A 20,969-nucleotide genomic window follows, 5' to 3' on the forward strand; every position below is an offset into this window, starting at 1 on the left:
CTTTACTTGAGGCCTTCTCATGCCAAAATGTATGAAGTATATTTGAGTTTGCTATTACATCCCACCTAACAAACCCTTCTGGAGGCTCATCCAGCAAACAGCATGGAGCAAAGAACCCTGAACAACCCCACAGTGAGGGAGGCCTGGCAGAGACTGCAGACCATAAACTTCCAGTCCACGCTTGAGTCTGTTAGCACTTGGTTGCCACTACACAGTGCACAGAGTGTGTATCACCTAAATGTTTCTACTTGGTGAGGAACTATTTTCCCTTCCTGTTATATCAGAACAAGGCAAGAGTTAAATGTACATCACCTCTGACATAGAACAAGGATGAAAAGATTATACACTGCGTGTGATTATGAGACTTAAATATAAAAGTTTCCCAGCACACTAAAGAGGCCAGCTATGCTAATTCAAAATATTATCATCAACTAGGCTAAGTTCAACAAGACAGACATAAAGGCTTTGTTGTGTGGGGCAACTTAGCCATTAAAGCTGTAAATGTGTTTTGGTTTTTTTTATTTTCTCAAATCCTGCTGAATCTCAATGAATCAGCCCAAGTCATCCCATCAGATCTTGGGATAAAAATCAATGTGAGAAATACTACAAGCATTGGGAAACTGGACATTTTCAGTAGTGTAACAATACAGAAATGATTGAGCAAGTATTCTTTAATTTGCTGGGGATCTCAACAGGACCGTCCATGAGTTCAGCCCTGCAGAAATTCCCCATAACCCCATGAAACCTGCACCTGTGTTTGCACAAAACCTGAAGATAACCACAGTCCTTCAAATGCAAATGACCAACGCGTCACGCTACATTTTGAGATCTGTGAAAAGAAGACATGTCACACAGCGGTGTGGATCTGCCGCTCTCCATGAGCACCAACAGGGAACAGGCACACAGAGACTCTGACCAGAGGAAAAAGATTAAAAGTAGTTTAGTAAATGGTGCTAAAGCTCCGTTGTTTCCCTAAGCCAGCGCAGCACTATGCCCAGTCGTGCATCTGTAAGCAGTTGTCAAAGGCCTCCCCAGTCCTCCCACTTCAGGAGTTTATCGTCACCCAGGGCAGAAAGCCTAAAGCCTAACACCGGGATGCGAGGGCTCGGCGTCCCCGGCTCAGTAACAGAGCGTGTCCCCGGAGCGGGAGGGGCGCGGGGCAGGGCAGGGCAGGGCCCGGCTCCCAGAGGCCGCCCCGGCCCCGCGCCCCCCGCGCCCCGGCCCCGCTCCCTCCGCCCTGCGGGAACGATCCACGGCCCCGCTCGGGCCGCCGCCTGGGCTGTGTCGGGGCGCGGAGCAGGTGCGGGGCCAGCAGCACTCACCGTGAGGAGGAGGAGGAGGAGGAGCGCCGGAGGGGGGCGGCGGGGCTCGGCCGGGGGCCGCATGCTGCTGCTGCTGCTGCTGGAGCGGCGGTGCCCAGCGCGGCGGTGCCCAGCGCGGCCGGCCCGGCGACAAGGATGCGGCAGATCCGGCTTCCTGGAGGAGGGGCCGCCGCCCCGGCAGGGCAGGGCAGGGCAGGGCCCCGCTCCGCAGGTGCGGAGGGGCTGAGCCAAACGACGCCGATCCTCGGCCGGGCTGCGCAGCGCTTTGGCGGCTCCTCGCAGCTCGGCACAGCCGGCGCCGGGCGGCGTCCCCGGAGCGGCGCGCCCGGGAGCGATCCCCGCGCAGGGCCGCGCCCTCCCGCTCCCGCGGCGGCTCCGGGGCGGCCTCCGCCCTCCTGCCCCGGCGCTGCACTGCCGCTGCGGTCCCGGGCCGGACAGCTCCCGCCGTGGGGCGAGGCGCTCTAGGGCGGGGCGGCGGGGCTCGGGCGCACCATGGCGGGCCGCCCGGGCCGGGCTGACAGCGCACCGCGCCCCGCCGGCCGCGCGGGGGCGCCCTCCCTCCCTCCCGCCTGCCCGGGCGGTCCCGCCCCTCCCGCCGGTCCCGTCAGGCCCCGCGCCGCGCCCGCCGCGACCATGGCCGGGCTCTCCCGCACGCTCGGCATCTTCGGCGCCTTCGTGGCCGTGGTGGGAGCCGCCTTTTACCCCATTTATTTCCGGCCGCTGCTGATGCCGGAAGAGTACAGTGAGTCTCTGCGCGGGGTAGCTGGCTGGGCCCGGGCTTGGGGGAGTGCTGGGGCTGCTGCTCGGTGAGGGACTCCTGAGGGGATTTCTGCTCGTCCAGGAGATAGCTGACCACCGAAACGATACAGCTCGCCTGAATAAATAGATCAAGTTATTGTCCAGCACGTGATTAAGAAGATCCTTAGAGAATTGAGATGCAGTTGAAGTTGGCAGAGAGGGAGCACCTCTCCTGTGCAGAAAGGCCGGGAGACGTGGGGTTCTTCCCCCTGGAGAGGAGAAGGCTGCGGGAAAACCTTGTAGAGCACTTGAAGAGGGCTTGTAAGAAAGCTGGGCCAGATTTTTTAATAGGGCCTGTTGCAATAGGATTAGAAGTAACAGGTTTAAACTAGACAGAGTAAATTCAGAGTAGATAGAAGGAGTTAATTTTTTTATGATGGTGGTGGTGAACCACTAGAAGAGGTTGCCCGAAGGAGTGATGGGTGTCCCATCCCTGGACACATTCAAGACAGGGTTGGACAGGGTTCTGAGTAACTTCATCTAGCTGAAGATGTCCCTGCTCAGTGCAGGAGGATTGGACTAGATGATCTTTAAAGGTCCCTTCCCAACCAGACTATTCAGTGATTCTTTGAGCTGTTAGAGTTCTGTTCTCCAGCTGCAATTGAACATCTAACTGAAAACTTGGTAACCAGTTGTGATGATTTGCTAGAGCTGGTCTCAGTCTTCGAGTGTCTGAAACTGACTCCCGAGAAAAAATCCACTTTCCTGCCAGGAAAACCTGCAAAAGCCCACAGCTGACTCTGTCCAGGAAACCCTTGAAGGCACCTGCAGCTCCAGGTGTGAGGCCTCGGTGGCTCCAGGCGGGTGTGAAATGCTGTGAAATACTGCCGAAGGAAATACGGGGAAAGTTCTGGTGCAACTAGCCTTGCCCCCTCACTTTATTAAACTAAGCAAGCTGATAGCATAATGATAGGTGTGGTTAATCTGCCAAGACAACTGAAGATTTCTCGGAAGAAAAAAAAAAAAAGGATTAACTTTTGTGATCTTATTGGAGGGGCTTTGGCCTTGCATCAAAGCTCAAGTGAAATTTAACTTACAAGCAAATTTTTATTCAAGGATGCTATGTTTGTGAAACTTCCCACAATTATGTTTCCTACTCTGTGTTCCCTCTGAAAACTTTATTACTAAATCTTTTTTGCTTATGCTATACTTTCCAAAAATACTGTATTAGAAATGCGGCTTGGCAGTAAGGAAAGGACAGAAGTAATGGAGCATGTCCTCCTTTGTACTTGTGAATTATGTGATTATTGTTTCCTATCAGTTCAGGGATTTTTAATCTCTATTTAGGACATAAAGTAATTGATGCACAGTTTGCAAGTGCACAAACTTGTGATTTGATACCTGTTTCTAAATGTTGCTTATTGCCTGCTGCTGTCTCCATCTGATATCACCTTTATTAATTTCCAATGAGCTTTTCTTGATGCTCATCACTGCAGTATGAGAGGCACAAGCATTTATTATCACAATACTTGAGGCAAAATTGGACTTTCCCAGTCGTGGTGTTTGAACCAAAGAATTTAACCTTTGGGTACCAAGGATTTTCTGAGTACGGTTAGTAAGATGTATGACAACTTCCATAGAAGCTCCCACCCTCTATTGGCCTGAGGTGTGGGTGGATACTCATTATTTCTGTGTTTGGGGATGCTGTGTCCCAAATTTGGGTGTTTTGATTAGCATCACATAGTAATCATACAAAAGGCAAGAATGAATTAATTTCATTTCATGAATGGAGTAACATTGAAGTATGTAAACACAAAATGCTATATTTTCTTTGCTTTCATTTTTCTTGTGTATCTGCCAAGTTCTAGACAAGTGAAGTACATTAACATTCAGGAAGAAGACTTTACTGCACAATTCTCAAACATTTTCAGAGAAGTTCCTAGCAATTGAACAAATAATATGAAAGCTACTTGGAAAAACTGTATCTAATCAAATTGTTGATATCAACTGTAAATTGTGCACAAAGGAGTTTGACTTAATTTCATACAGAAATGTTATAATTTTGTAGGGGTTTAGTACCTCAGTTTGGGGCTTTGCTGTTTCTAGTATTTTCTTGTCTGTATCTAGCTTTAAAAAAGACTATTTCCTCATATGAAACATGCAGTTTAGTGTCAGTGATGAAACTTTGAGAGCTTCAGCACAGACCTTTTCCACATGGATTAACCAGAACAGTGGCTTGACAGCTGCTCTTTGTGACATTTTCACAGATTTCCTGATTTTCCGAATTGTGAGACTCTCTTCTTCCCTGTCCTGTGAGGTGGCTGTCCTGTCACCAAGACTGAATCTTCCTTGTTGTCCTTTTTTTGGTTTACCTGTCTTCCAAGTTGTTTGCAGGCCCCACAGCATTCTCCCTATTACCTGTTCCATGTCCTGTCTGTGTATTTATCATCTCTTATGTTTTTGCACTGTTTTCTTTGCCTGACCAGTTAATACCCCCTGCTACTCGACCCAAGTGTGTCCCCAGAACTCTCAGATTGGTTCCTGGTTTAGTCCCTGCCACTCTTCTAATCTAAGTTTCCACTCAAGATAATATCCTTCTCCTTCATGTCCTGCAGGAAGACTCATTCCTTGCCCTAATCTATTCTGTTCTTCCTTTCTGGGTTTTGTGCCTTTTCCTTTGAAATTAGACAGATCCCTGAGATTTTGTCTGCTAAAAAAGATGAAATGGAATTACCAGTGAACAGAACTGGAGAATCTGGATGTGCCTCTAGTGCCCATCCCCTTGCAAGGAGAATCAATTACTGTGACACTACTGCTAGTCTCCGGTAGCATTAGGCTTGTACCTAGACAGCCTGATAACTAGACAGCCTAATGTAGTGCCAGTATATTCCCAAGTATGTATCCCAAGGATAATGAAAAATTCCGGTTTTAAGGTGAGCTTAGTTCTGAGCTTCCTTTGCAAATACTCACCCTGCAGGTTTTTAAAGGCCTCAGAAGTTCAGTGGTATGGGTAAAAGGTTAATTCACCTGGGCTTTGACTTCCTGCTTTGGGGTACCACTGTGGTGATGAGACGTGTAACTGAAGTGGAAGAAAAGGAGGGGCATTTAGTAAGGGAAGAGAGTATAGTTTTCTCCATTTCTCTTCATGATTGACTCTTTCAAAGAAGAAAGAAAAGCCTGAGACAGGCCCAGTGTGCGGGAAAATGCCTTTCAGATACTGAATTTCACAAAGTTTACAAGCAGCAATTTTGTAGGTGCTATCATGAAATCTGTTTGCAAGATCTTTCAGGGCTTGAAAATGGGATTCGCCCAAAAGAAAAAAAAAATCTTTTGACTAGTTTTATGTCAAGCATATGAATGACAGCTTCTATAAGTACTAGTCATTCCTCAGATGCTGGGACCATGGCAGGTGTTTTGACATCTTTATTAAACAGTAGGCATTGTTTTAAGATTGTTATCTTTTTGTTTGCACTCTCTCAAAACAGACTAGCTGTTAGTTTCTCAGTGAAGTAGGAATACTACATTTGCATTCTGTACGTAGATACTCAACAGAATTTTACTGTGTAGCATTGAGAATTAATAAAATTCTCAAGATTATTTTATTGGGTGCTGTCAAGATATCTGGTATTTTCTATTTTTTAGTACTGTGTTCTTTCTGTTCTGTTTTCCAGAGAAAGAACAGTCAATAAACCGAGCTGGCGTTGTTCAAGCGGATATTCAGCCTGCAGGTACACTTGATTTATGTGTTTGCATTGATTGTTTTAAAGACCTTCTTGAAGTAAGGCCTGAATATTTATATGGATTTAAATAATACATTTAGTGAAGATTACATTCAGTAAAAACATATTTAATAAACTTGCCATTAAATTATTTTTTCAGGCTAATTCCTCACTGAAAAATTACAGTTTTAGTGAAACTCATCTTAAAGTGACTTAACTGGCCAAATAGGTTGCAGAGTTTCTATTGTCTTCACACTTTCTTAAATAGAGGCCAGTTTCCACTTCTGAACCAGCTCAGAGCAAACAAGAACCATGGAGAGGCTGAGCTGTAGCTATAAAGAGCAATGTTGCACCCTAGTTTTGTGGAATACTGAACTCTGCTGAAACACAGTTCATCAGCACTTCAGCAGTGCCTTCTGGCCTCATGGATGGATGGGCCATGCAGAAATCCACTACACATGAAGGAAAATTTGGAATGCAGTGCTAATTGCTAATAGCTTTTGGATCCTTGCTGTTGACAGTGGAAGGCTTAGAAAAGCATATGAAGGAAGTAAAATTCAAGTATAGCAGGGTATCCTTGATAGTTCATTTCTTCATAATGATAACTGGAGTGGCTGTTCATTATGCAAGGCTGGCATTTCTTGATTAAAGATGTGAGAGTGCCCGTCTTGATGAAACATGTAATATCTGACTATGTTAAATGGTAATGTATTTTTGTTTTTAAAAAAGCTTAACATCAGCAGCAGGTGAAAATCAAATAGGATTAAAGCCATGACCTTATTACATGCATTGGTTAGATCATTAGTGCAGGACTTGCTTTCCAAGGAAGTGGGTGAAATGCTGAAGAGAAGTAGGAAGGGTATTGTGAAACAGAGGGCTTGTAAACCTGTCTTTTTTACTAAACATTCAAGAGGACTGGACTGGCTCATTTATCTAAGATGCAGGTACTTAATGACCAGTTCTTAGTGTAAGTTCTCCTTTTCATCTGAATTTAGCTGCTGATAAGTTAGTTATGAGATCCATTAGTTGAAAAGGAAGCCTAAACAAATTTAAGCGCTAGGTGCAATTTTAAATAATTGATCCAACAATATTAGAACACCTTACCTATGAATGTGGTAGATTTTTCCGTTGTCTGAAGTTTAAGATCAAGATGAGGTTGTCTTTCTGTATATTTTTGCAAGTTTTAGCAGAGTTGCAAATTCAGTGCAGAAATCGTTGGCTTCTTTCATTGATTAATACACAAAGCTGGAGTAGCAGACCTGTTTTTTCTCCAACAGTCTAAATTATCAACTGCTGGTATTCTGATATTTGATTTGTAGGGTTAAAAGTGTGGTCGGATCCATTTGGAAGAAAGTAATTGGCGACTGGGTATATTGCAAAACTGAAGATGGGCGTCTTCAGCTGCTTCTTCTTTCACTGAAGTGTCTGGGTGTCGCTGGAGGAGAATTCTGAATATGCTGTGTGGGCACATGAGGAGCAACAAAGACTACTGGTTGGAATCCCAAGAGATAAAAACATGTTAGTTTTCAGAGAGAATGCTGGTGCATGGCTCACAGACTGTTAGAAAGCTGAATGATTATTGAATATAGAAATGAAATACTTATTTTCTTGAGAAAAGGAAAAAGGATGTTCTTTGAATCTGTAGACACTTACAGAGTAAATTATGGATAGAATAAATCATGCAGACTGCTGCAATTTCCTCCCTAGTTTGAAAGTTACAACATGGTGAGTGTAAATTTCTACATTAAAGTTTTTAAACCAGTGTGTGCCTTTTTTCATTGTTTTGCAAGTGTGTGTGGAGGGTACATTTGCTGCCTGCCCGGTGTCCGTCCCTCTGCCCATTCTTACTTCTGCTCCTCCGCAGGACAAGGGGGGTAAATAGAGCTCATGGGTCTGGATAAACACAAGGAGATTTCTTACCAGTTACTTTAGCAGGCAAAACAGACTCAACTTGGAGAGGATTAATGTAGTTAAGTGAGTAGAATTATGACACACAATATTTTAAAGATCGTTGCAGGATCCTGTATGTTTTGAAAAATGTATGTGCAGAGTGTTATTCCTAATGTTAGCAGATGTTTGTCGTCTGTTTGGACGTGACACACTTTTAATGGGACAACACATAGTCCATGTTTATAGTGTTGCTTTCCAAGCTGCCATTCTGCTAGTTGCTATTCTACTTCTGCCTGTCTTTGTCTTTATTCTCCCACTCAGTTTTTATTTAATCTTCTATTATCACTCTAAGCATTAGAATATTTTCTATTTGCTCACTGGGAAAATATGACCATGTTAAATTCCTTGGCGTTCTCAGGTCTTTTTGCATGATGGTTGGAGCCAGAGTGAGTGTACTCATTCAGTGTAGGGATCATAGATAGTTTTGGGTTGGAAGGAACCCTAAAGCTCATCTAGTTCCAACTCTGCTGCCATGATTTGGGACACCTTCCCCTAAACCAGGCTGCTCAAAGCTCCATCCAGCTGGGCTTAGAACACTTCCAGCTACTGAGAGCTACCTGTTCCAGTGCCTCATCACCCTCACAGCGAAGAACTTCTTCCTTATATCTCATCTAAACCCGCCGTCTTTCAGTCTGAAGTTTCACTGCCTGGAACAGAGCAACATTGTCACAAAGCTAATTCAGTATCTGCTGTGAAAAGAATAGAATTGAATTTAAACCTTTCTTCAGTGAGACTGAAGAAGTGACAGAGCCTTGGTTTTTTTCTCTTGAACAAAACATTCATGCATCAGGCCATTTCAGCAAAGTTTTGTCATCTGAAATACCTCCTCAGTGAAAATAAAATATTGTTGAAATGCAGATATTCCATCTTTAACTGACAGGCTGCCAACCAAAGATTTTTCAAAGAATGTGGGATTTTTCCATTATGCAGCTTCTGTCACTTGGTGACACAAATGCTTAAAAATCATATATCAGGGTAGCATGGAACCATCAGTATAAATGATGTGACAGAAAATGTGAAATTATTTAGTTTGAGGTTAAGAGATAAGACAATCTCTGCTACTCGTTTACTTTGGGAAGTTGAGCAATTTGCTGAGTGTGGGTTTGCCTGGAGAAATGTTAGATGGCTTCTGAACAGTGGCTGCTGGTGGCAGGTGCTGAGCCTTTTGCCTTCATATTACTTAAATGTTGCAAAACATTTGAGCACCTGAACTCAGTTATTTAGCATTTCTAGAACTATACATATCTGTTGGTGATGATCACAAATTCTTTCCGGTGCAGAAAAGCTTGGTAAGTTTTGTAAAAGCCAGTTTGTAGAAAATTAACAGCAGTTTATATCAGTTGAGTACTACGTAAGGGACGGTGTACATTGGTATTGATGAATATCACTTCCCACTCACGTTCCACCTAATAAAGTGGGCTGATAGGCCATGGCTTTAAAGCATTAGGATAGTGAATGTCTTCAAATTTTTGCTATTCTGTCTGGATAAAACTGTTAAGTCAACAAGGTATGTACTGCAATAATTATCTGGAATTTACACTGAAATTTGCTGATTGCTCTGGCATGTGCCACTTGCCTGGAGACTTGCCCAATTCTCACGTGTTAGGTTCTAGTCCTGCAGCTGGCTTTGAGACTGCTTTGTTCTGCTTGTGGATGCTTGATTTTAGCCTCTTCTGGGTACCTAGTGGCAAGTGAAGTTCAGTGTAGTGAACTGTGCTCTCCAGGACTCTTATCTTGCTCTAGAAGAAAGCTCTTCACTACTTTCATAACCTCCAACTATTATTAATTTGGTGATTCGGAGGGACTAAACTAAATTTGCTAGTTTTGGTCAAATTGTTCTGATAAAAATGCCTTAGTGTATTTTAAAAGTTATCTTTAGCCTGTTACATGAATGCATTTTGCTTATTTATTTTAGCTGGATTGTGAAGAGCAAATACAGCTTCAGCCCTTCAAGGACTGAAGAAAAGTTTTAAATAGTGGTTTGACATCCCAACAGAAACTGTTGTACTAGGTTTGGGCCTGTTGTATGCTGATGTTCTGAAGTTATTAAAACTTGTTCCATAAAGAGCAAATCTAGCATTTTGGTCTAAACACAGCTCAGTTTTGAAGCACTGCAGATTGTTCATGATGCAATGAAACCCTCAAGTACAAACATTTGAAAAGGAGTAAATATGGCAAAAGATACGGGCAAATTGCCAGATTATACACATGTGTGAGAAGGAGCAACCTCAATAAATGAGTATAATATTCAGCAAGAAAAATCTCACAGGATTTTGAAAAAATCAAGTGGAATTTTTCTTGATGAATATTGTAATTATATACTGAAAATATTCCAAAGGATAAGAGGGAATTTTTTATCTGTGATACTCAAAGCACATCAAATAGCCTCCAGTTATCATGAATTTCATTCTATGTATGCTCTCCTATGATAAAACAGCCCAGAAGAAGCAATTCTCATGATTTTCTCTTTTCTAAACAAAATTAAAGCATGTGTTTTCCCTTCTTCCAGTCTAGCAATAATTAACTACTCTGTATTGTGTACACTCCTACTGACCTTCGTGTAAACATGCAGATGCAGCAGTAAATGAAGAAACTGTATTGGCTTTTTCTGTTGTGCCACACAACCCAAAAAGTATGTTTGCTAGTGGAAGGAAATTATTCTCCAGCTTCTGAGAAAGTGCTGTGGAATATACACTGTTTCTATGGACAATGTACAACAGGTGAGAGCAAAACACAAAGTTCAGGTCAAAGCTTAGGTTGGACCTATGATCTGAGGTCTCTTTCTCCATAGTGCTGACTCTGTGGGCCTTGCAGGAAAAATGGTGCAGTGTTTAAGACACTGTCTTGGAAAATAGGACTGTTGTAGTCAGTTGCATATTCCACCACGCTTTTGTCTGGCAGCAGGTAAGTAATTTAGCCTTTGAGCTTCAGTTCCATCTGTAAAATAGCCATAAGTAGTGCTCCCCTTCTTTGCAATTGAAGGTAAATACAGGAGTGGGAGGGTTTTGATGTTCTAGAAAACTTTTTCTCGTCTGGGAAGTTTTCCTCAAGTTGGGAAAAATTGATCTGAATTTGTGTGAGAATCAGATATTTTGGTTCCAGGAATTTAAAATGTTTTGGAGAATCTTCTCCAAAAGAAAATAACAATGAAATTTCCCAGATCTTTATACTGCTGAAATACTATGTTCTGAAAATGGAAATTTTATATTTTGGGAGGCAAACAGAAAACTCACTTGTTTTTCACAATATTAATATATTTTTTTTAAGAACTGCAGATATGAGTAAGTTGAAATTCAACCCAGTGGGGATGTTTTGTACACTTGTACAAAAAAAGCAGAACATTGGTCAGCTTTTTTTGGTGACCCAGGTGTCTCAACAATTTTTTGAGACTCAGCAATTTTCAGTAATTTGAGTTGCTATTTCCCTTATTTTCTGTAACAATGGGTCCTTTCTTCTGACCTTGGCATGCCAAAATACAACTGAAAGCCTTCTAGGAGTTACAGGTACTGAGCTGAGGAGTTTGGGGCACAGTGAATGGAGGTGAGAAAGAACTTGAGATACTGCTGGGAAGAGTGTTCCTCCTGTAGCCCCAGAGGAACACTTGGAAGTGGAGTGGTGGATATGAAGAGGAGACAGCGTTCATTTGAATGGGAGCATGAGGAGCACAGGACATAAATCCATTGGCATACAGCCTTTGTAGGCTCTGCAGCTTGCAGAGCAAATTGGGGTACCTCTTGAGCTCTTATGTTTTCTCCCCAGCAGATTGGAAGAAAACCTGTCTAAAGAAAGTTAGTAGGCAAGACAAAGACATAAGAGAGCATCTGAGGAGGATGTCCTTTCCTCTAGCCTACCTTAAGAGGCCAAACATCACAGAATCATTTGTGCTGGGAAGGACCTCATGCTGAACAGTGTCTTTCAGGCCCCAGGTCACAGGGAAAGGTGCCTCCTATCAGCTTCTTTCCGTAGTTGAGAAGGGTGAGGATCAGCAATGCCAGTCAAAGTAGGGGAGGAAGGTGTTCCCTTTGCTCCCTGTAGGAGGAGCTCTCAGCAACCCACAAGTGGATGGCTCAGGCGCCATCTAGGAGTGTGTTCTTCACCGAACGAAGAGAAACCACTGTGGATATTAACCAGAAGTGTTTGCTCCCTTATATATTCTGCATGAATTTCCTGGTGCCTGTGATTGTGGCAGGCCAGCTCTAGATCCATAACTCCTCACATCTATAGATATGAGGAAGGTTCATACAAGAACTGTAACTTGTACCTTTTCTGGCTGAACAGTACTTTTAGAAGTCCTCTGAAGCCTGGAAAGCAGCTAGTTTTAGAATCTTCACTGTGTGCTTCTGTCTTCCTCTGGTTCTTAAAATTACCCTGTGAGTGGCTGACGTGGGCTTGCTGGATGTTCCATATAACAAAGAATTTCTTACAGTTCAATCCAAAATCCCATGTCCCACCTAAGAACCTTTGGGACATTTCTACTCCTTGCATTTTCTGCATGTTTTTAACATGGGTTGTGTGATTTTTATGGCCTCTGCTGCCTGCCTGCCTACCTCTCTGTGCTTCTGAAACAATGCCAGCAACATCACTAAATGAAAGAGCCTGTAAGGAGCTGTGCAGATCTGAGGGACACATTCTCATACATGAAGTCTGGCAATCCTTGCAATATGTCTCAGAGTTCCTCCTGGTTGCTTTCAGTTGACAAGCTTTTGGTTTATTGCAAAAACTTGTTATTGCACTTAGCAGTTAAATTTTGTCCCATAGCTACCATTCTAGCTATTCTTTTGCTCTGACATTGCCTCTCAAGTTGTCTATTCAGAAAATTTCATTAGTATACTTAGACTTTTGTGCCAAACAATTATGTTAAATTTGTCCTGGGACAGTCTTTTGAGGAATGCCACCAGTAAAATCCATCCAGGCCGATGACTTCCCATTTGTCATTTCCGCTTTTAGCTACTTTCATTCTTGGTTTACAGTTCTTGCAGCTACAAATTATTTCCCATGTGACATCATTCCAAATGCTTTGCAGAGGAAATATATCCCCTGAATTTTTGTCAGATTGACAAGCTGGTTACCTGATTAGGTAGTACAATTAATACTCTGACGTACTCTACTTTGGAACATTTCACTGTCCCCAGTTTTCTTTATGTCACAGTTTGCTGATTCTTGTGTGCTTTTCTGGAAAGAAGATGTTTTCCAAAGAAATACCTGGACATTCTCATACTCCATCTGTGTGGATGCATCTTGATGCACATAAGATTAACCATTCTGTTAGAAGTACCTAAATATCAGAGAGTGACCTGCCTCCCAAGTCCAGGCAGGAAGGAGAGATGTTTCCTGCTATCAGTTTATTTAAAAAGCTCAGAAGTAAATAATCATCCTGTCTTTTGTCACTGATTATTAACTCAGAAGAACAAGGCTTGGCTAATAGAAAATTGCCATAAATAGTACAAGAACACAAGGATGGATTTATTTAGTCAGAAAAACCATCACTCATTATAGACTTGGAGAAGAGGAAAGGCACTGAACAAGTCCAGTTGACAAAATGGGAATAAGTGAATTGTCACATCTGCATTCATTAGCAAAATTATTTAGGGGGTTGCAAAATTGTTCACACCTAGTTCTGGTTTCCACAGGTCATTGTGTGCCTGTTGCTTAGAAAGGCTCCTAGCAAAGCAGGCATGACAACTAACCAGATAATGACTGCTTTGAAGAACGTAAGAAGTTTCCCTTTGCTTCAATCCTTTGGAACCAAAGAAGAGATACAGATAAAGGTAAAAATATAATTTTTAAATTGTGCCACCAGTTTCATTTGAATGATGCTGATGGCAGTTTGTGATCAATTTGTGAAACGTCACATCATTTGGGAGCTACTTGGATTATGATCTGTATGCCCTGTTGGATCCTACAAACTCTAAGGATGTCTTTATTCCACTTCATGCCCTATTTACCATCAGTCACTCTGCCTATCTTTTTTCAGGAATCTTCCTGTGATGGCATGGTCTAGCTAAAGTTCTGATCATCTCTCAGTCTCAGAAGAGCAAAATATATTTTGTTCCTACTATTTTCTGTCTTCCAAGATAAAATAAGTTGCATGCAACTCTGTTGAAACTGCCATGAATCTTCACAACCAGGTTCTAATTCTAGCCCTAAATCTGTGGAAAGTTTCTCATCTCCTAGATGATTTTTTCTACCTACGTTTGCAGGCAGACAGTTCTGGTACCAGAAATGTCCATGTTAAGTATTCTGCTGGTAGTACAGAAATGCATAACCACAAAACCAGTTTCATTCCAAAGAGACAATTAGGACTGCCTTGCTTAGGAACATGGCTCTTAGGGCAAATATCTACAACAGATAGGAGGCTTCAACCACTTCATTCTTTCAGGATTCAGCAATTTTGTCTCCTCTGCAGTTTTTGAAATAAATCAAGGAAAAAAATTGTAGTTCCTACTTACAGTATAGCAATTTCCTTCACTCTGTCCTGAAATAGATCCCAAGCAAGGCTATCAGATCCCAACCATCTGAAAATAACTTCTGACATTTTCCAGACTGTGTTCTGGGTAAATAGCCTCCTTTGTGTATGAAATGCTTATGAAATTGTACCTCTACTGTATACAAGAGGTTTGATAGTATTTAAGTCTGCTTTACTAATTTTACCTGGATGGACACAGGAGTCATATCCCCTGTTTTCTAGTGTTAGTAAATGTGTTGACCATCCTGTTACCATTAAACTTCTCTTCCTGAAACACAGCAGGGGCCAGCCCTTAAAATCATCTGCATATTCCAAGTGTGTATTCTTTATGGACAGCTTCTTATGAATATTTCTGTGTTGAATGCTAGCTGTTATGTTGAAAATCTTCCTCATCATGCTAATGGCTTTATCATCTTGTATCATAGAAAACATCACAGTGATACTTCATACACAATAAGGAATTTAGACACTTATATTTGAAGTTTCTGGATATCTGAGGAAATATTATGTTTAGTACAATGTTGCTGTATATTTGCTGTTGTAGAAAGTGACAGGGAGTTTCTGAAGAGGAACTGTGCACAGGAAAGGATATCCTTGCCTCAAATGAAGTGAAAGCATAATCCCACAAGTCTTCTCAGAATGTTAGGCATCTGTCCAGTGTTCTTCTACTGTTTGCATTTCATTGATCACAAGGGCATCAAGAATCTTTGCCAGGATTATGTTAATTCTAGTTGAACCCCAGTCCCAAATCTGGGGTCTTTCCATTGTTTCTTAACAGATGTACTGTGTCAAAAGCAATTGTATCACAAAATCACAGACTATACACTGGAAATGGCACTTGGAGATCATCTAATCCAATTCCCTGCTCAAAGCAGGGCTAACTCCGGAGTCAGATCAAGGTGCTAAGGATTATTTGGTATGAAGGTGTCTCATGATTATGTGCTGTCTTGTAGCTAGTTCCTCAATCCTCAATACATCAGTACACAAGATCATTATGTCTGGGAGCACTGCAGAATCAGTACCTATTTATCTGAAGTGTAGGTGGAAGTATCATCGTGTGTGTTGGTGCAAAGCTTGTTAGAATATACCAGGAACTATGGTATTGGTATCTCTGGACTTAACACGCCTGCCCTGGAGAGGAAACATCCTTGCAGTGATTCAAGGATTCACCTTTGTCCCTTTTCTGTGCATTACTTAGAATACATAATAAACGAGTGCCAGAGTAAGTCTCTATTCTCTCTTGAGGGCACCAACACTGGGATCTAGATGCCAGTGACTGGACTCATCTGTCTTGCCAGGAGGTTCTATTCGGCCTGCAGTATTTTTAAGGAAGTGGAAGGTCATGGTGAAGTCTCAGTCTTTACCCAAGCAAGGCCTGTTCAATGAACGCTCTTATTCCAAGCAAAGAAAATCTAGAGAGGTCTATTTACTTTTCCCACTGCAGATGAAAGAATGGGCTCCTAGTGAAAGTATGGATGGAACAGGCTTTCAAAGGGGTGTTTGAAGATGAGAGGTGAGGAGCTATTTCTGGGTGAACTGGCCAGCCATACTCCCTTTTGAAGCCTCACTGACAGAAGGGCTTTGGCAGTGGGAAGGAAACCATGCAGTGGGCCATGAGTGGTAGTCACATCTCTCTCCACCCAGCAAAGCAAGAGCCTCAGTCATGTTTGTGCAAACTCACCAGCAAAGGAACACGGGCTGGTTAGCCCAGTCCAGTCCAGACCACAAGAAGAAGAGAATCATCCTTCTAGTACTCCTCAAGCGGTCCACACCACCTATTGCTCTTCAGCCTAGTCAGTATATCTAGTTCTCTAAAGGAGGGCTACTAACATGTGCAAAGTCTCTACACACAAGGTCTTTCCAAACACTCCTCTTTCGATTCCCTTGGGCTGGAAATCATTTTAGATGTGCCAGCTGGGACTCGGGCCCTGGGCTGATTCCAGCACCTGTGCCTAGTTTATGTCAAAGTGAGCTGGCTGAGCCTGTGGGACATTACAGTGTGCCCTGATGTAGGTGGTGCCTGGAGAGGTGCTGCTGGACTTCTGCAAGGAGGTGGAAAGCAACAGTGTCAGAGCTGAGTGGTGGCAAAGCAGTGATTTCCAGTTCCTTCTGATGTTTATTTCCTGGTAAGTGTGTGACATGTTTAAGAGTATTTTTAATGTTTGTGGTAGTAGCAAGAAGTGATACACTAGTTGCTTTGCATGTTTCTTTTGTCTTGAATTTTAGTATGTCTGCTGCTAAAGATATAGTTACCCCTGCAGTTCAGAAGACCCCCCCAAAACACGGACTAGTCAGCTGGATAGTTTCCTACTCCTAAGTGTCTAGATGTAGAGTGAAACTTCTCACTTACCATTTTCTGATCTGCTTATTTTCCAGTGAAACAAATTTTCTTTTGATATAAAATATATGGTTCAGTCTCTAGAGAACCCTATCTTTGTATTCTTCTTATGCATTATTCTTATTACTAAACAAACAAACAAACAAAAAAAAAAATTAAAACCCCCAAAACAAAGCAGTAACCTAAGTTCACAGCTTAAGAATGTAGACTTTCTTCCCAGGAAAAAGTTAAAAGGGAAGACAAATTGTATTTAGTTCCGTTATGTGACCAAGAAAATTCTTTCAGAGGAAGTGCTATGTTTCTGTACTGTATGTAACTGTAAGTAGGTACTGTATGTAACTAACATAATTAATTATACAGTTATTCACAACGAGGAACAAGGATGTTTCATTCACCGTGTATAACAAAAAGGAAAAAAGGGTCCTCAATCTGTCAAGTGCAATGCAAATAAGAATTGAGGATTGTTTCTGAACACTGAAAAGGGGCAGAGATGAGAAGTTGTGGAATAAGGATTGTCTCATGTACATTGATGGCAACAGTGAAAGAAAGAATAAATGGTTTATTTGCAATTATCATTGTAGCTTTCAGTTAGAGCCTGGTTTATATTCAAAGTTCTTGCCAAACAATTGCTTTTGCCCATTTCAGGATTATTTATCAGCTTGGATTGACAAAATAAGCTTGTATGTATAATAAGCCGTGATGTAAGTCCGATGTCTGTATCTGGTTTTGCATAGGGAACAGAGTGGGCTTTCCCAGCCTAATAAGCCAGAACTTGATCTGTCAAAGGTGTCTGACTTGAGAGACTAGAGAATTGATGAAATCTGACTCTTGTCTGTGGAGGCTGTTTCTGGGAGCAGTATTACTCTGTGGCCACTAAAAGTGGGCCAGCATCCTTTCAGTGTCTTTCTTCAGCAGGGTTGCCTGTTTCATAGCTGTCTGCTGTGGCTTCTTTTCTAGCAACTTCCACATGACCAGCTGCGCTCAGGGGGTCCTCCCAGCACAACAGGGTTGAAGCTCAGGGAGCTAAATGTTGTGCATCCTCTCAGGAAAGAGGAATCCTGAGCTATTGGGAGTTATATTTCTCTAGGTGGGTCTTTATGCATGAAGAGTTGTGCATGAATTCACAAGCCCAGGCATCTGTATTTGTATCTGTAGAAATTTGTATCTGTATCTGTATTTTCTCACGTGTAGATACTGGCCTTTCTTCTGCTACATAGTGTTTTATAGGCTGAAGAATTGAAGTACTCCTAAGTGGTGCTACTTGTCCCATGCAGATGGGGAATTATTGAGGAGGTCAGGTGAGCTTAGATACAGGGCTCCCAAAACACCTGCTCTTGAGGAAACCAGCTTGCACTGCAAGCAGTTCTGGGCACTGCCTGTAGTCCTCATCTCTGTGCACTGTCCCAAGTGACACCTTAGCTATCAGCTGTTTGCTTCCCTTGATGTCTAGTGCAAGTATGCCAAGTGATTGTGTGCCTGTGAGGAACCTCTCAGCAGGCTTGTGATGCTTGGAGAACTTGGAGAGGTAGGCCTTAGACCTGTCTTCAGTGGGTTTTCCTTGCAGATACTTCTGGACATTGACAGTATTTTTTTACCTCAGTCCCTAGGTAACTGAGGTGTTAGATGTTACACACTTCAGCTGAAAAATCTCTTGGCTCTTTTTGTGACCTCTAAGGATGTAATCTAGAAATGCTGGATCCCAGCTGTAATTGTGAGTCTATGCAAGCATTTGCACCAAGGCACTGTTGTCCTTTTTTTTTTTTTTTGCATTATAAAGTTTGGACTTGAGTGATTTCTGAAACATTTGACCATCTCCTTAAGGCAAAACTCATCCTGAAATACACTTCTGAGAGGAAGCTAAGGAAACCTTTTGTGATGATCCTCAGATAGTGCATGTACTTTATGAAATTTCATGTACAACCCAGCACTTGGTTTACCAGCAGGTCTAGATCTACTGCCAGTGATTTCTTTCCCTGGCTGCTATAGAAGTTATATATTTAAATGTAGTCATAATTCCTTCTCAGATTTATCCCCTGAGTTGAATGAGCCTCAGTGGGAGTGGGATGCTGTTCCCTCTCCTCCTTTACAGTCTATTCCCTGCTGTGGCCAGTTTATTCTTACAGAGTTTCCTGGGTAACTGGGGTCATAGCTAATCAAATCAGAGTACTGATTTGTACTTCCTGAAGACAATGCTGGGCTCTGCTTGCTGAAGAAGATGGTTCATCATTCTCTGTTGTGGTGTGACAATAACTCCTCTCTGAACCTTGATGGCTGGGCTGAGATAGACATGCTGATAGTCCTGTTTCTGCTTAGAATCTACAAGACCTAGAAGTCCTTTGAGCAGGAGGCCTTGTGTGCCTTGTAGGAAATATAGTTGCATACTGAGTATCTGCCTAAGCAGACTGTCAGAGACTTGCTGGGGTCACATGCAGAGAGGATGGCTGTGTGTAAGATCTCATGGTGAGTCACCTTGCAGGTATATTGGGTTACCTGGTGGGAAGCTCACTGCCAGGGTATATGATGGTCTTTCCCTTGGCTGCAGCTTTTCTCTAGGCACATCTGATTGAACCTGCAACCAACATGGGATGTCGTGGAGCAGAGGGATGCTACAGTAGTAGTGCAGGCACTGCCCTTGAAGAACATGATGAGAGCAAAGCATGTGCTAAAGGAGAGAAATCCAGCAGGTCTTCCTCCTAGGGTAGTGTGAAAGGTCTCGTCAAGTCAACCCAAACTATATGTTTTCCCTTTAGACATCAGCTTGTTCCTCAAAGGAATAGGCTCACTTCAGAGGAATGGATTCACTGCATGCAGAGAAGAAAAATATAAGGTCTTTAGGGAACTTAACTTGCTATCTAACTATTTATTAAACAAATACTTAATTTAAAAATCTGTAAGATGGCATGGTAACCTTATGACAACCTTACTGAGCTGCAGTATATATGGCTGCTTTGTGACAAGGGTTCTGCAGGCTGCTATCTTATAGCATTAATTTACCTTGGCTCACTTCAGAACAAAAGAAAGCATATTTATTTAATTTTTTAAAGTTAACAAACTAGCATTACTGAATAGACTGCCTTTTGAAAATAATACATTTTTCTCTTTGTTTATTATTTCTGTTTCTGCCATGCTAAATAATTGGCCTCAGGCTCCAGTTCAGTAGAGCACTTAGGTGCTTGGTACCCTCAGTAGCACTTATGCATATGTTTAAATTTAGATTTGATAACCTGAGAATTGACTGAATTGTGGCCTCAGCAGTAATGCTTTTCATTGCAGTGTAAATCCCATCTTCTCAATGGCCAGTAGATGGGGCAAGTAGGCCTCCTTATACTTACGGTCAATTTTTTTTTTTTTTTTTTTTTTTTTTTTTTTTTTTTAATGCAAAGTTAAAATGTAGCTGTTGTTGGCTCTTAGTTCAACAGTCTAGTTTGGAGGCTCTTTACCTTTGTACTGTAAGGGTAAATTACGAACTTTGACGTAACTGCACTATTTTCTTTACAAACATGTGTCGTAAACAATCGTTCTGTTCCTTGAAATTCTGAGATTTAAAATTATGTTCCTTTCTTTACACAGGGATGAAAACAAACCTTTTGAAGGTTTTGTTGTGCAAAGATATGGAAATATGTGTTCCCTCCCCAAAACTAGCCAATAGTTGGGTGTTTACAACACTCATGGGGATGCAAAGGATCCAAGTTTTAGTCCCTGATATCTTCCATGTGCCTGTAGAGTGTACCAATGACAAGATCACCTTAGTTGCCTTTTGGTAATCAATTCTCTCCTGCAAAAGCTGTTGTTACTTTTACACATTTATTGATGCACCAGACTTGTACATGCGTGGCCATGGTTGCTGGCCACATTTGCTCTCTGCCCTCACTTCTTGCTTCCTGTTAACACTTCATGTTATGTACTTACCTAAAGAGAGGGTGATCCTCTGAATACTGCCTGTTAAAAGGAGTAAGAGCTTTTTCTTGAACACATAGGTACACATAGGAATAGAGAATCCTCAGTTTCCCTTTAGCCACAGTCACATTTCTGTTTGTTGTTCATTGCATCAGCTCCTTAAGTGTGCTCTGCTTTGTCCCCACTTCTTGGAGCTCAGCTTGGTAGTGTGAATCCTGGAGCAGGTTGTGTTCTTACAGGCAGTGTGGTGCAGGTGCAAGAACTGTTTTCTGCATTACACTGAAGCAAACAACTCTTCAGGTGCAGAGCCCCCCTGGGAGGGATGGGGAGCTTCTGCTTGTTACATAGACCAGATATGGTCTGCCTAGTTGAGTGTAGCTTGCCCTTGTGGAAGCAGCTCTTATTGTTCAGCCTTGAATAAAAGGTAGTGATATTTCTGTTCTGTTTTATTTTAGAGTGGGGCAAGGTGCCTGAGATAGTTCGGTGGGGGGGATGAAGAAACCTGTATCTATACTAAACTGGCCAGGCAAAACCAGCAT

At 42.3% G+C, this 20,969-nt stretch overlaps 2 protein-coding genes across 3 annotated transcripts in view; one reads left to right on the top strand and one right to left on the bottom strand.

Annotated features, from left to right (window-relative positions):
- Window positions 1-1,387, bottom strand: part of SEL1L3 (SEL1L family member 3) — a 33,982-nt gene extending 32,595 nt beyond the window's left edge. For both annotated transcript variants that reach the window (XM_083861729.1, XM_083861728.1), the window contains exon 1: window positions 1,323-1,387. In XM_083861729.1, coding sequence (XP_083717855.1) covers window positions 1,323-1,385 — 63 coding nt within the window. In that variant the 5' untranslated portion in view covers window positions 1,386-1,387. The remainder of the gene's footprint in view (window positions 1-1,322) is intronic.
- Window positions 1,388-1,931: 544 nt separating this feature from the next.
- Window positions 1,932-7,541, top strand: SMIM20 (small integral membrane protein 20). The gene is made up of 3 exons (XM_083862517.1): window positions 1,932-2,064; window positions 5,732-5,788; window positions 7,099-7,541. The coding sequence occupies exons 1-3, from the start codon at window positions 1,956-1,958 to the stop codon at window positions 7,134-7,136; spliced, it is 204 nt and encodes a 67-aa protein (XP_083718643.1). The 5' UTR covers window positions 1,932-1,955; the 3' UTR covers window positions 7,137-7,541.
- Window positions 7,542-20,969: the final 13,428 nt, after the last annotated feature.

The sequence above is a fragment of the Zosterops lateralis genome (assembly GCF_965231275.1).
Source record: "Zosterops lateralis genome assembly, chromosome: 5".
NCBI classification, from domain to species: domain Eukaryota; kingdom Metazoa; phylum Chordata; class Aves; order Passeriformes; family Zosteropidae; genus Zosterops; species Zosterops lateralis.

Excerpts from the sequence above, each read along its gene's own strand:
- SMIM20 (XM_083862517.1), top strand. The coding sequence starts at position 1,956 with ATGGCCGGGCTCTCCCGCACGCTCGGCATCTTCGGCGCCTTCGTGGCC. Across the intron at positions 2,065-5,731 it reads GCTGATGCCGGAAGAGTACA|AGAAAGAACAGTCAATAAAC; the intron begins GTGAGTCTCTGC and ends TCTGTTTTCCAG. Across the intron at positions 5,789-7,098 it reads AGCGGATATTCAGCCTGCAG|GGTTAAAAGTGTGGTCGGAT; the intron begins GTACACTTGATT and ends TTTGATTTGTAG.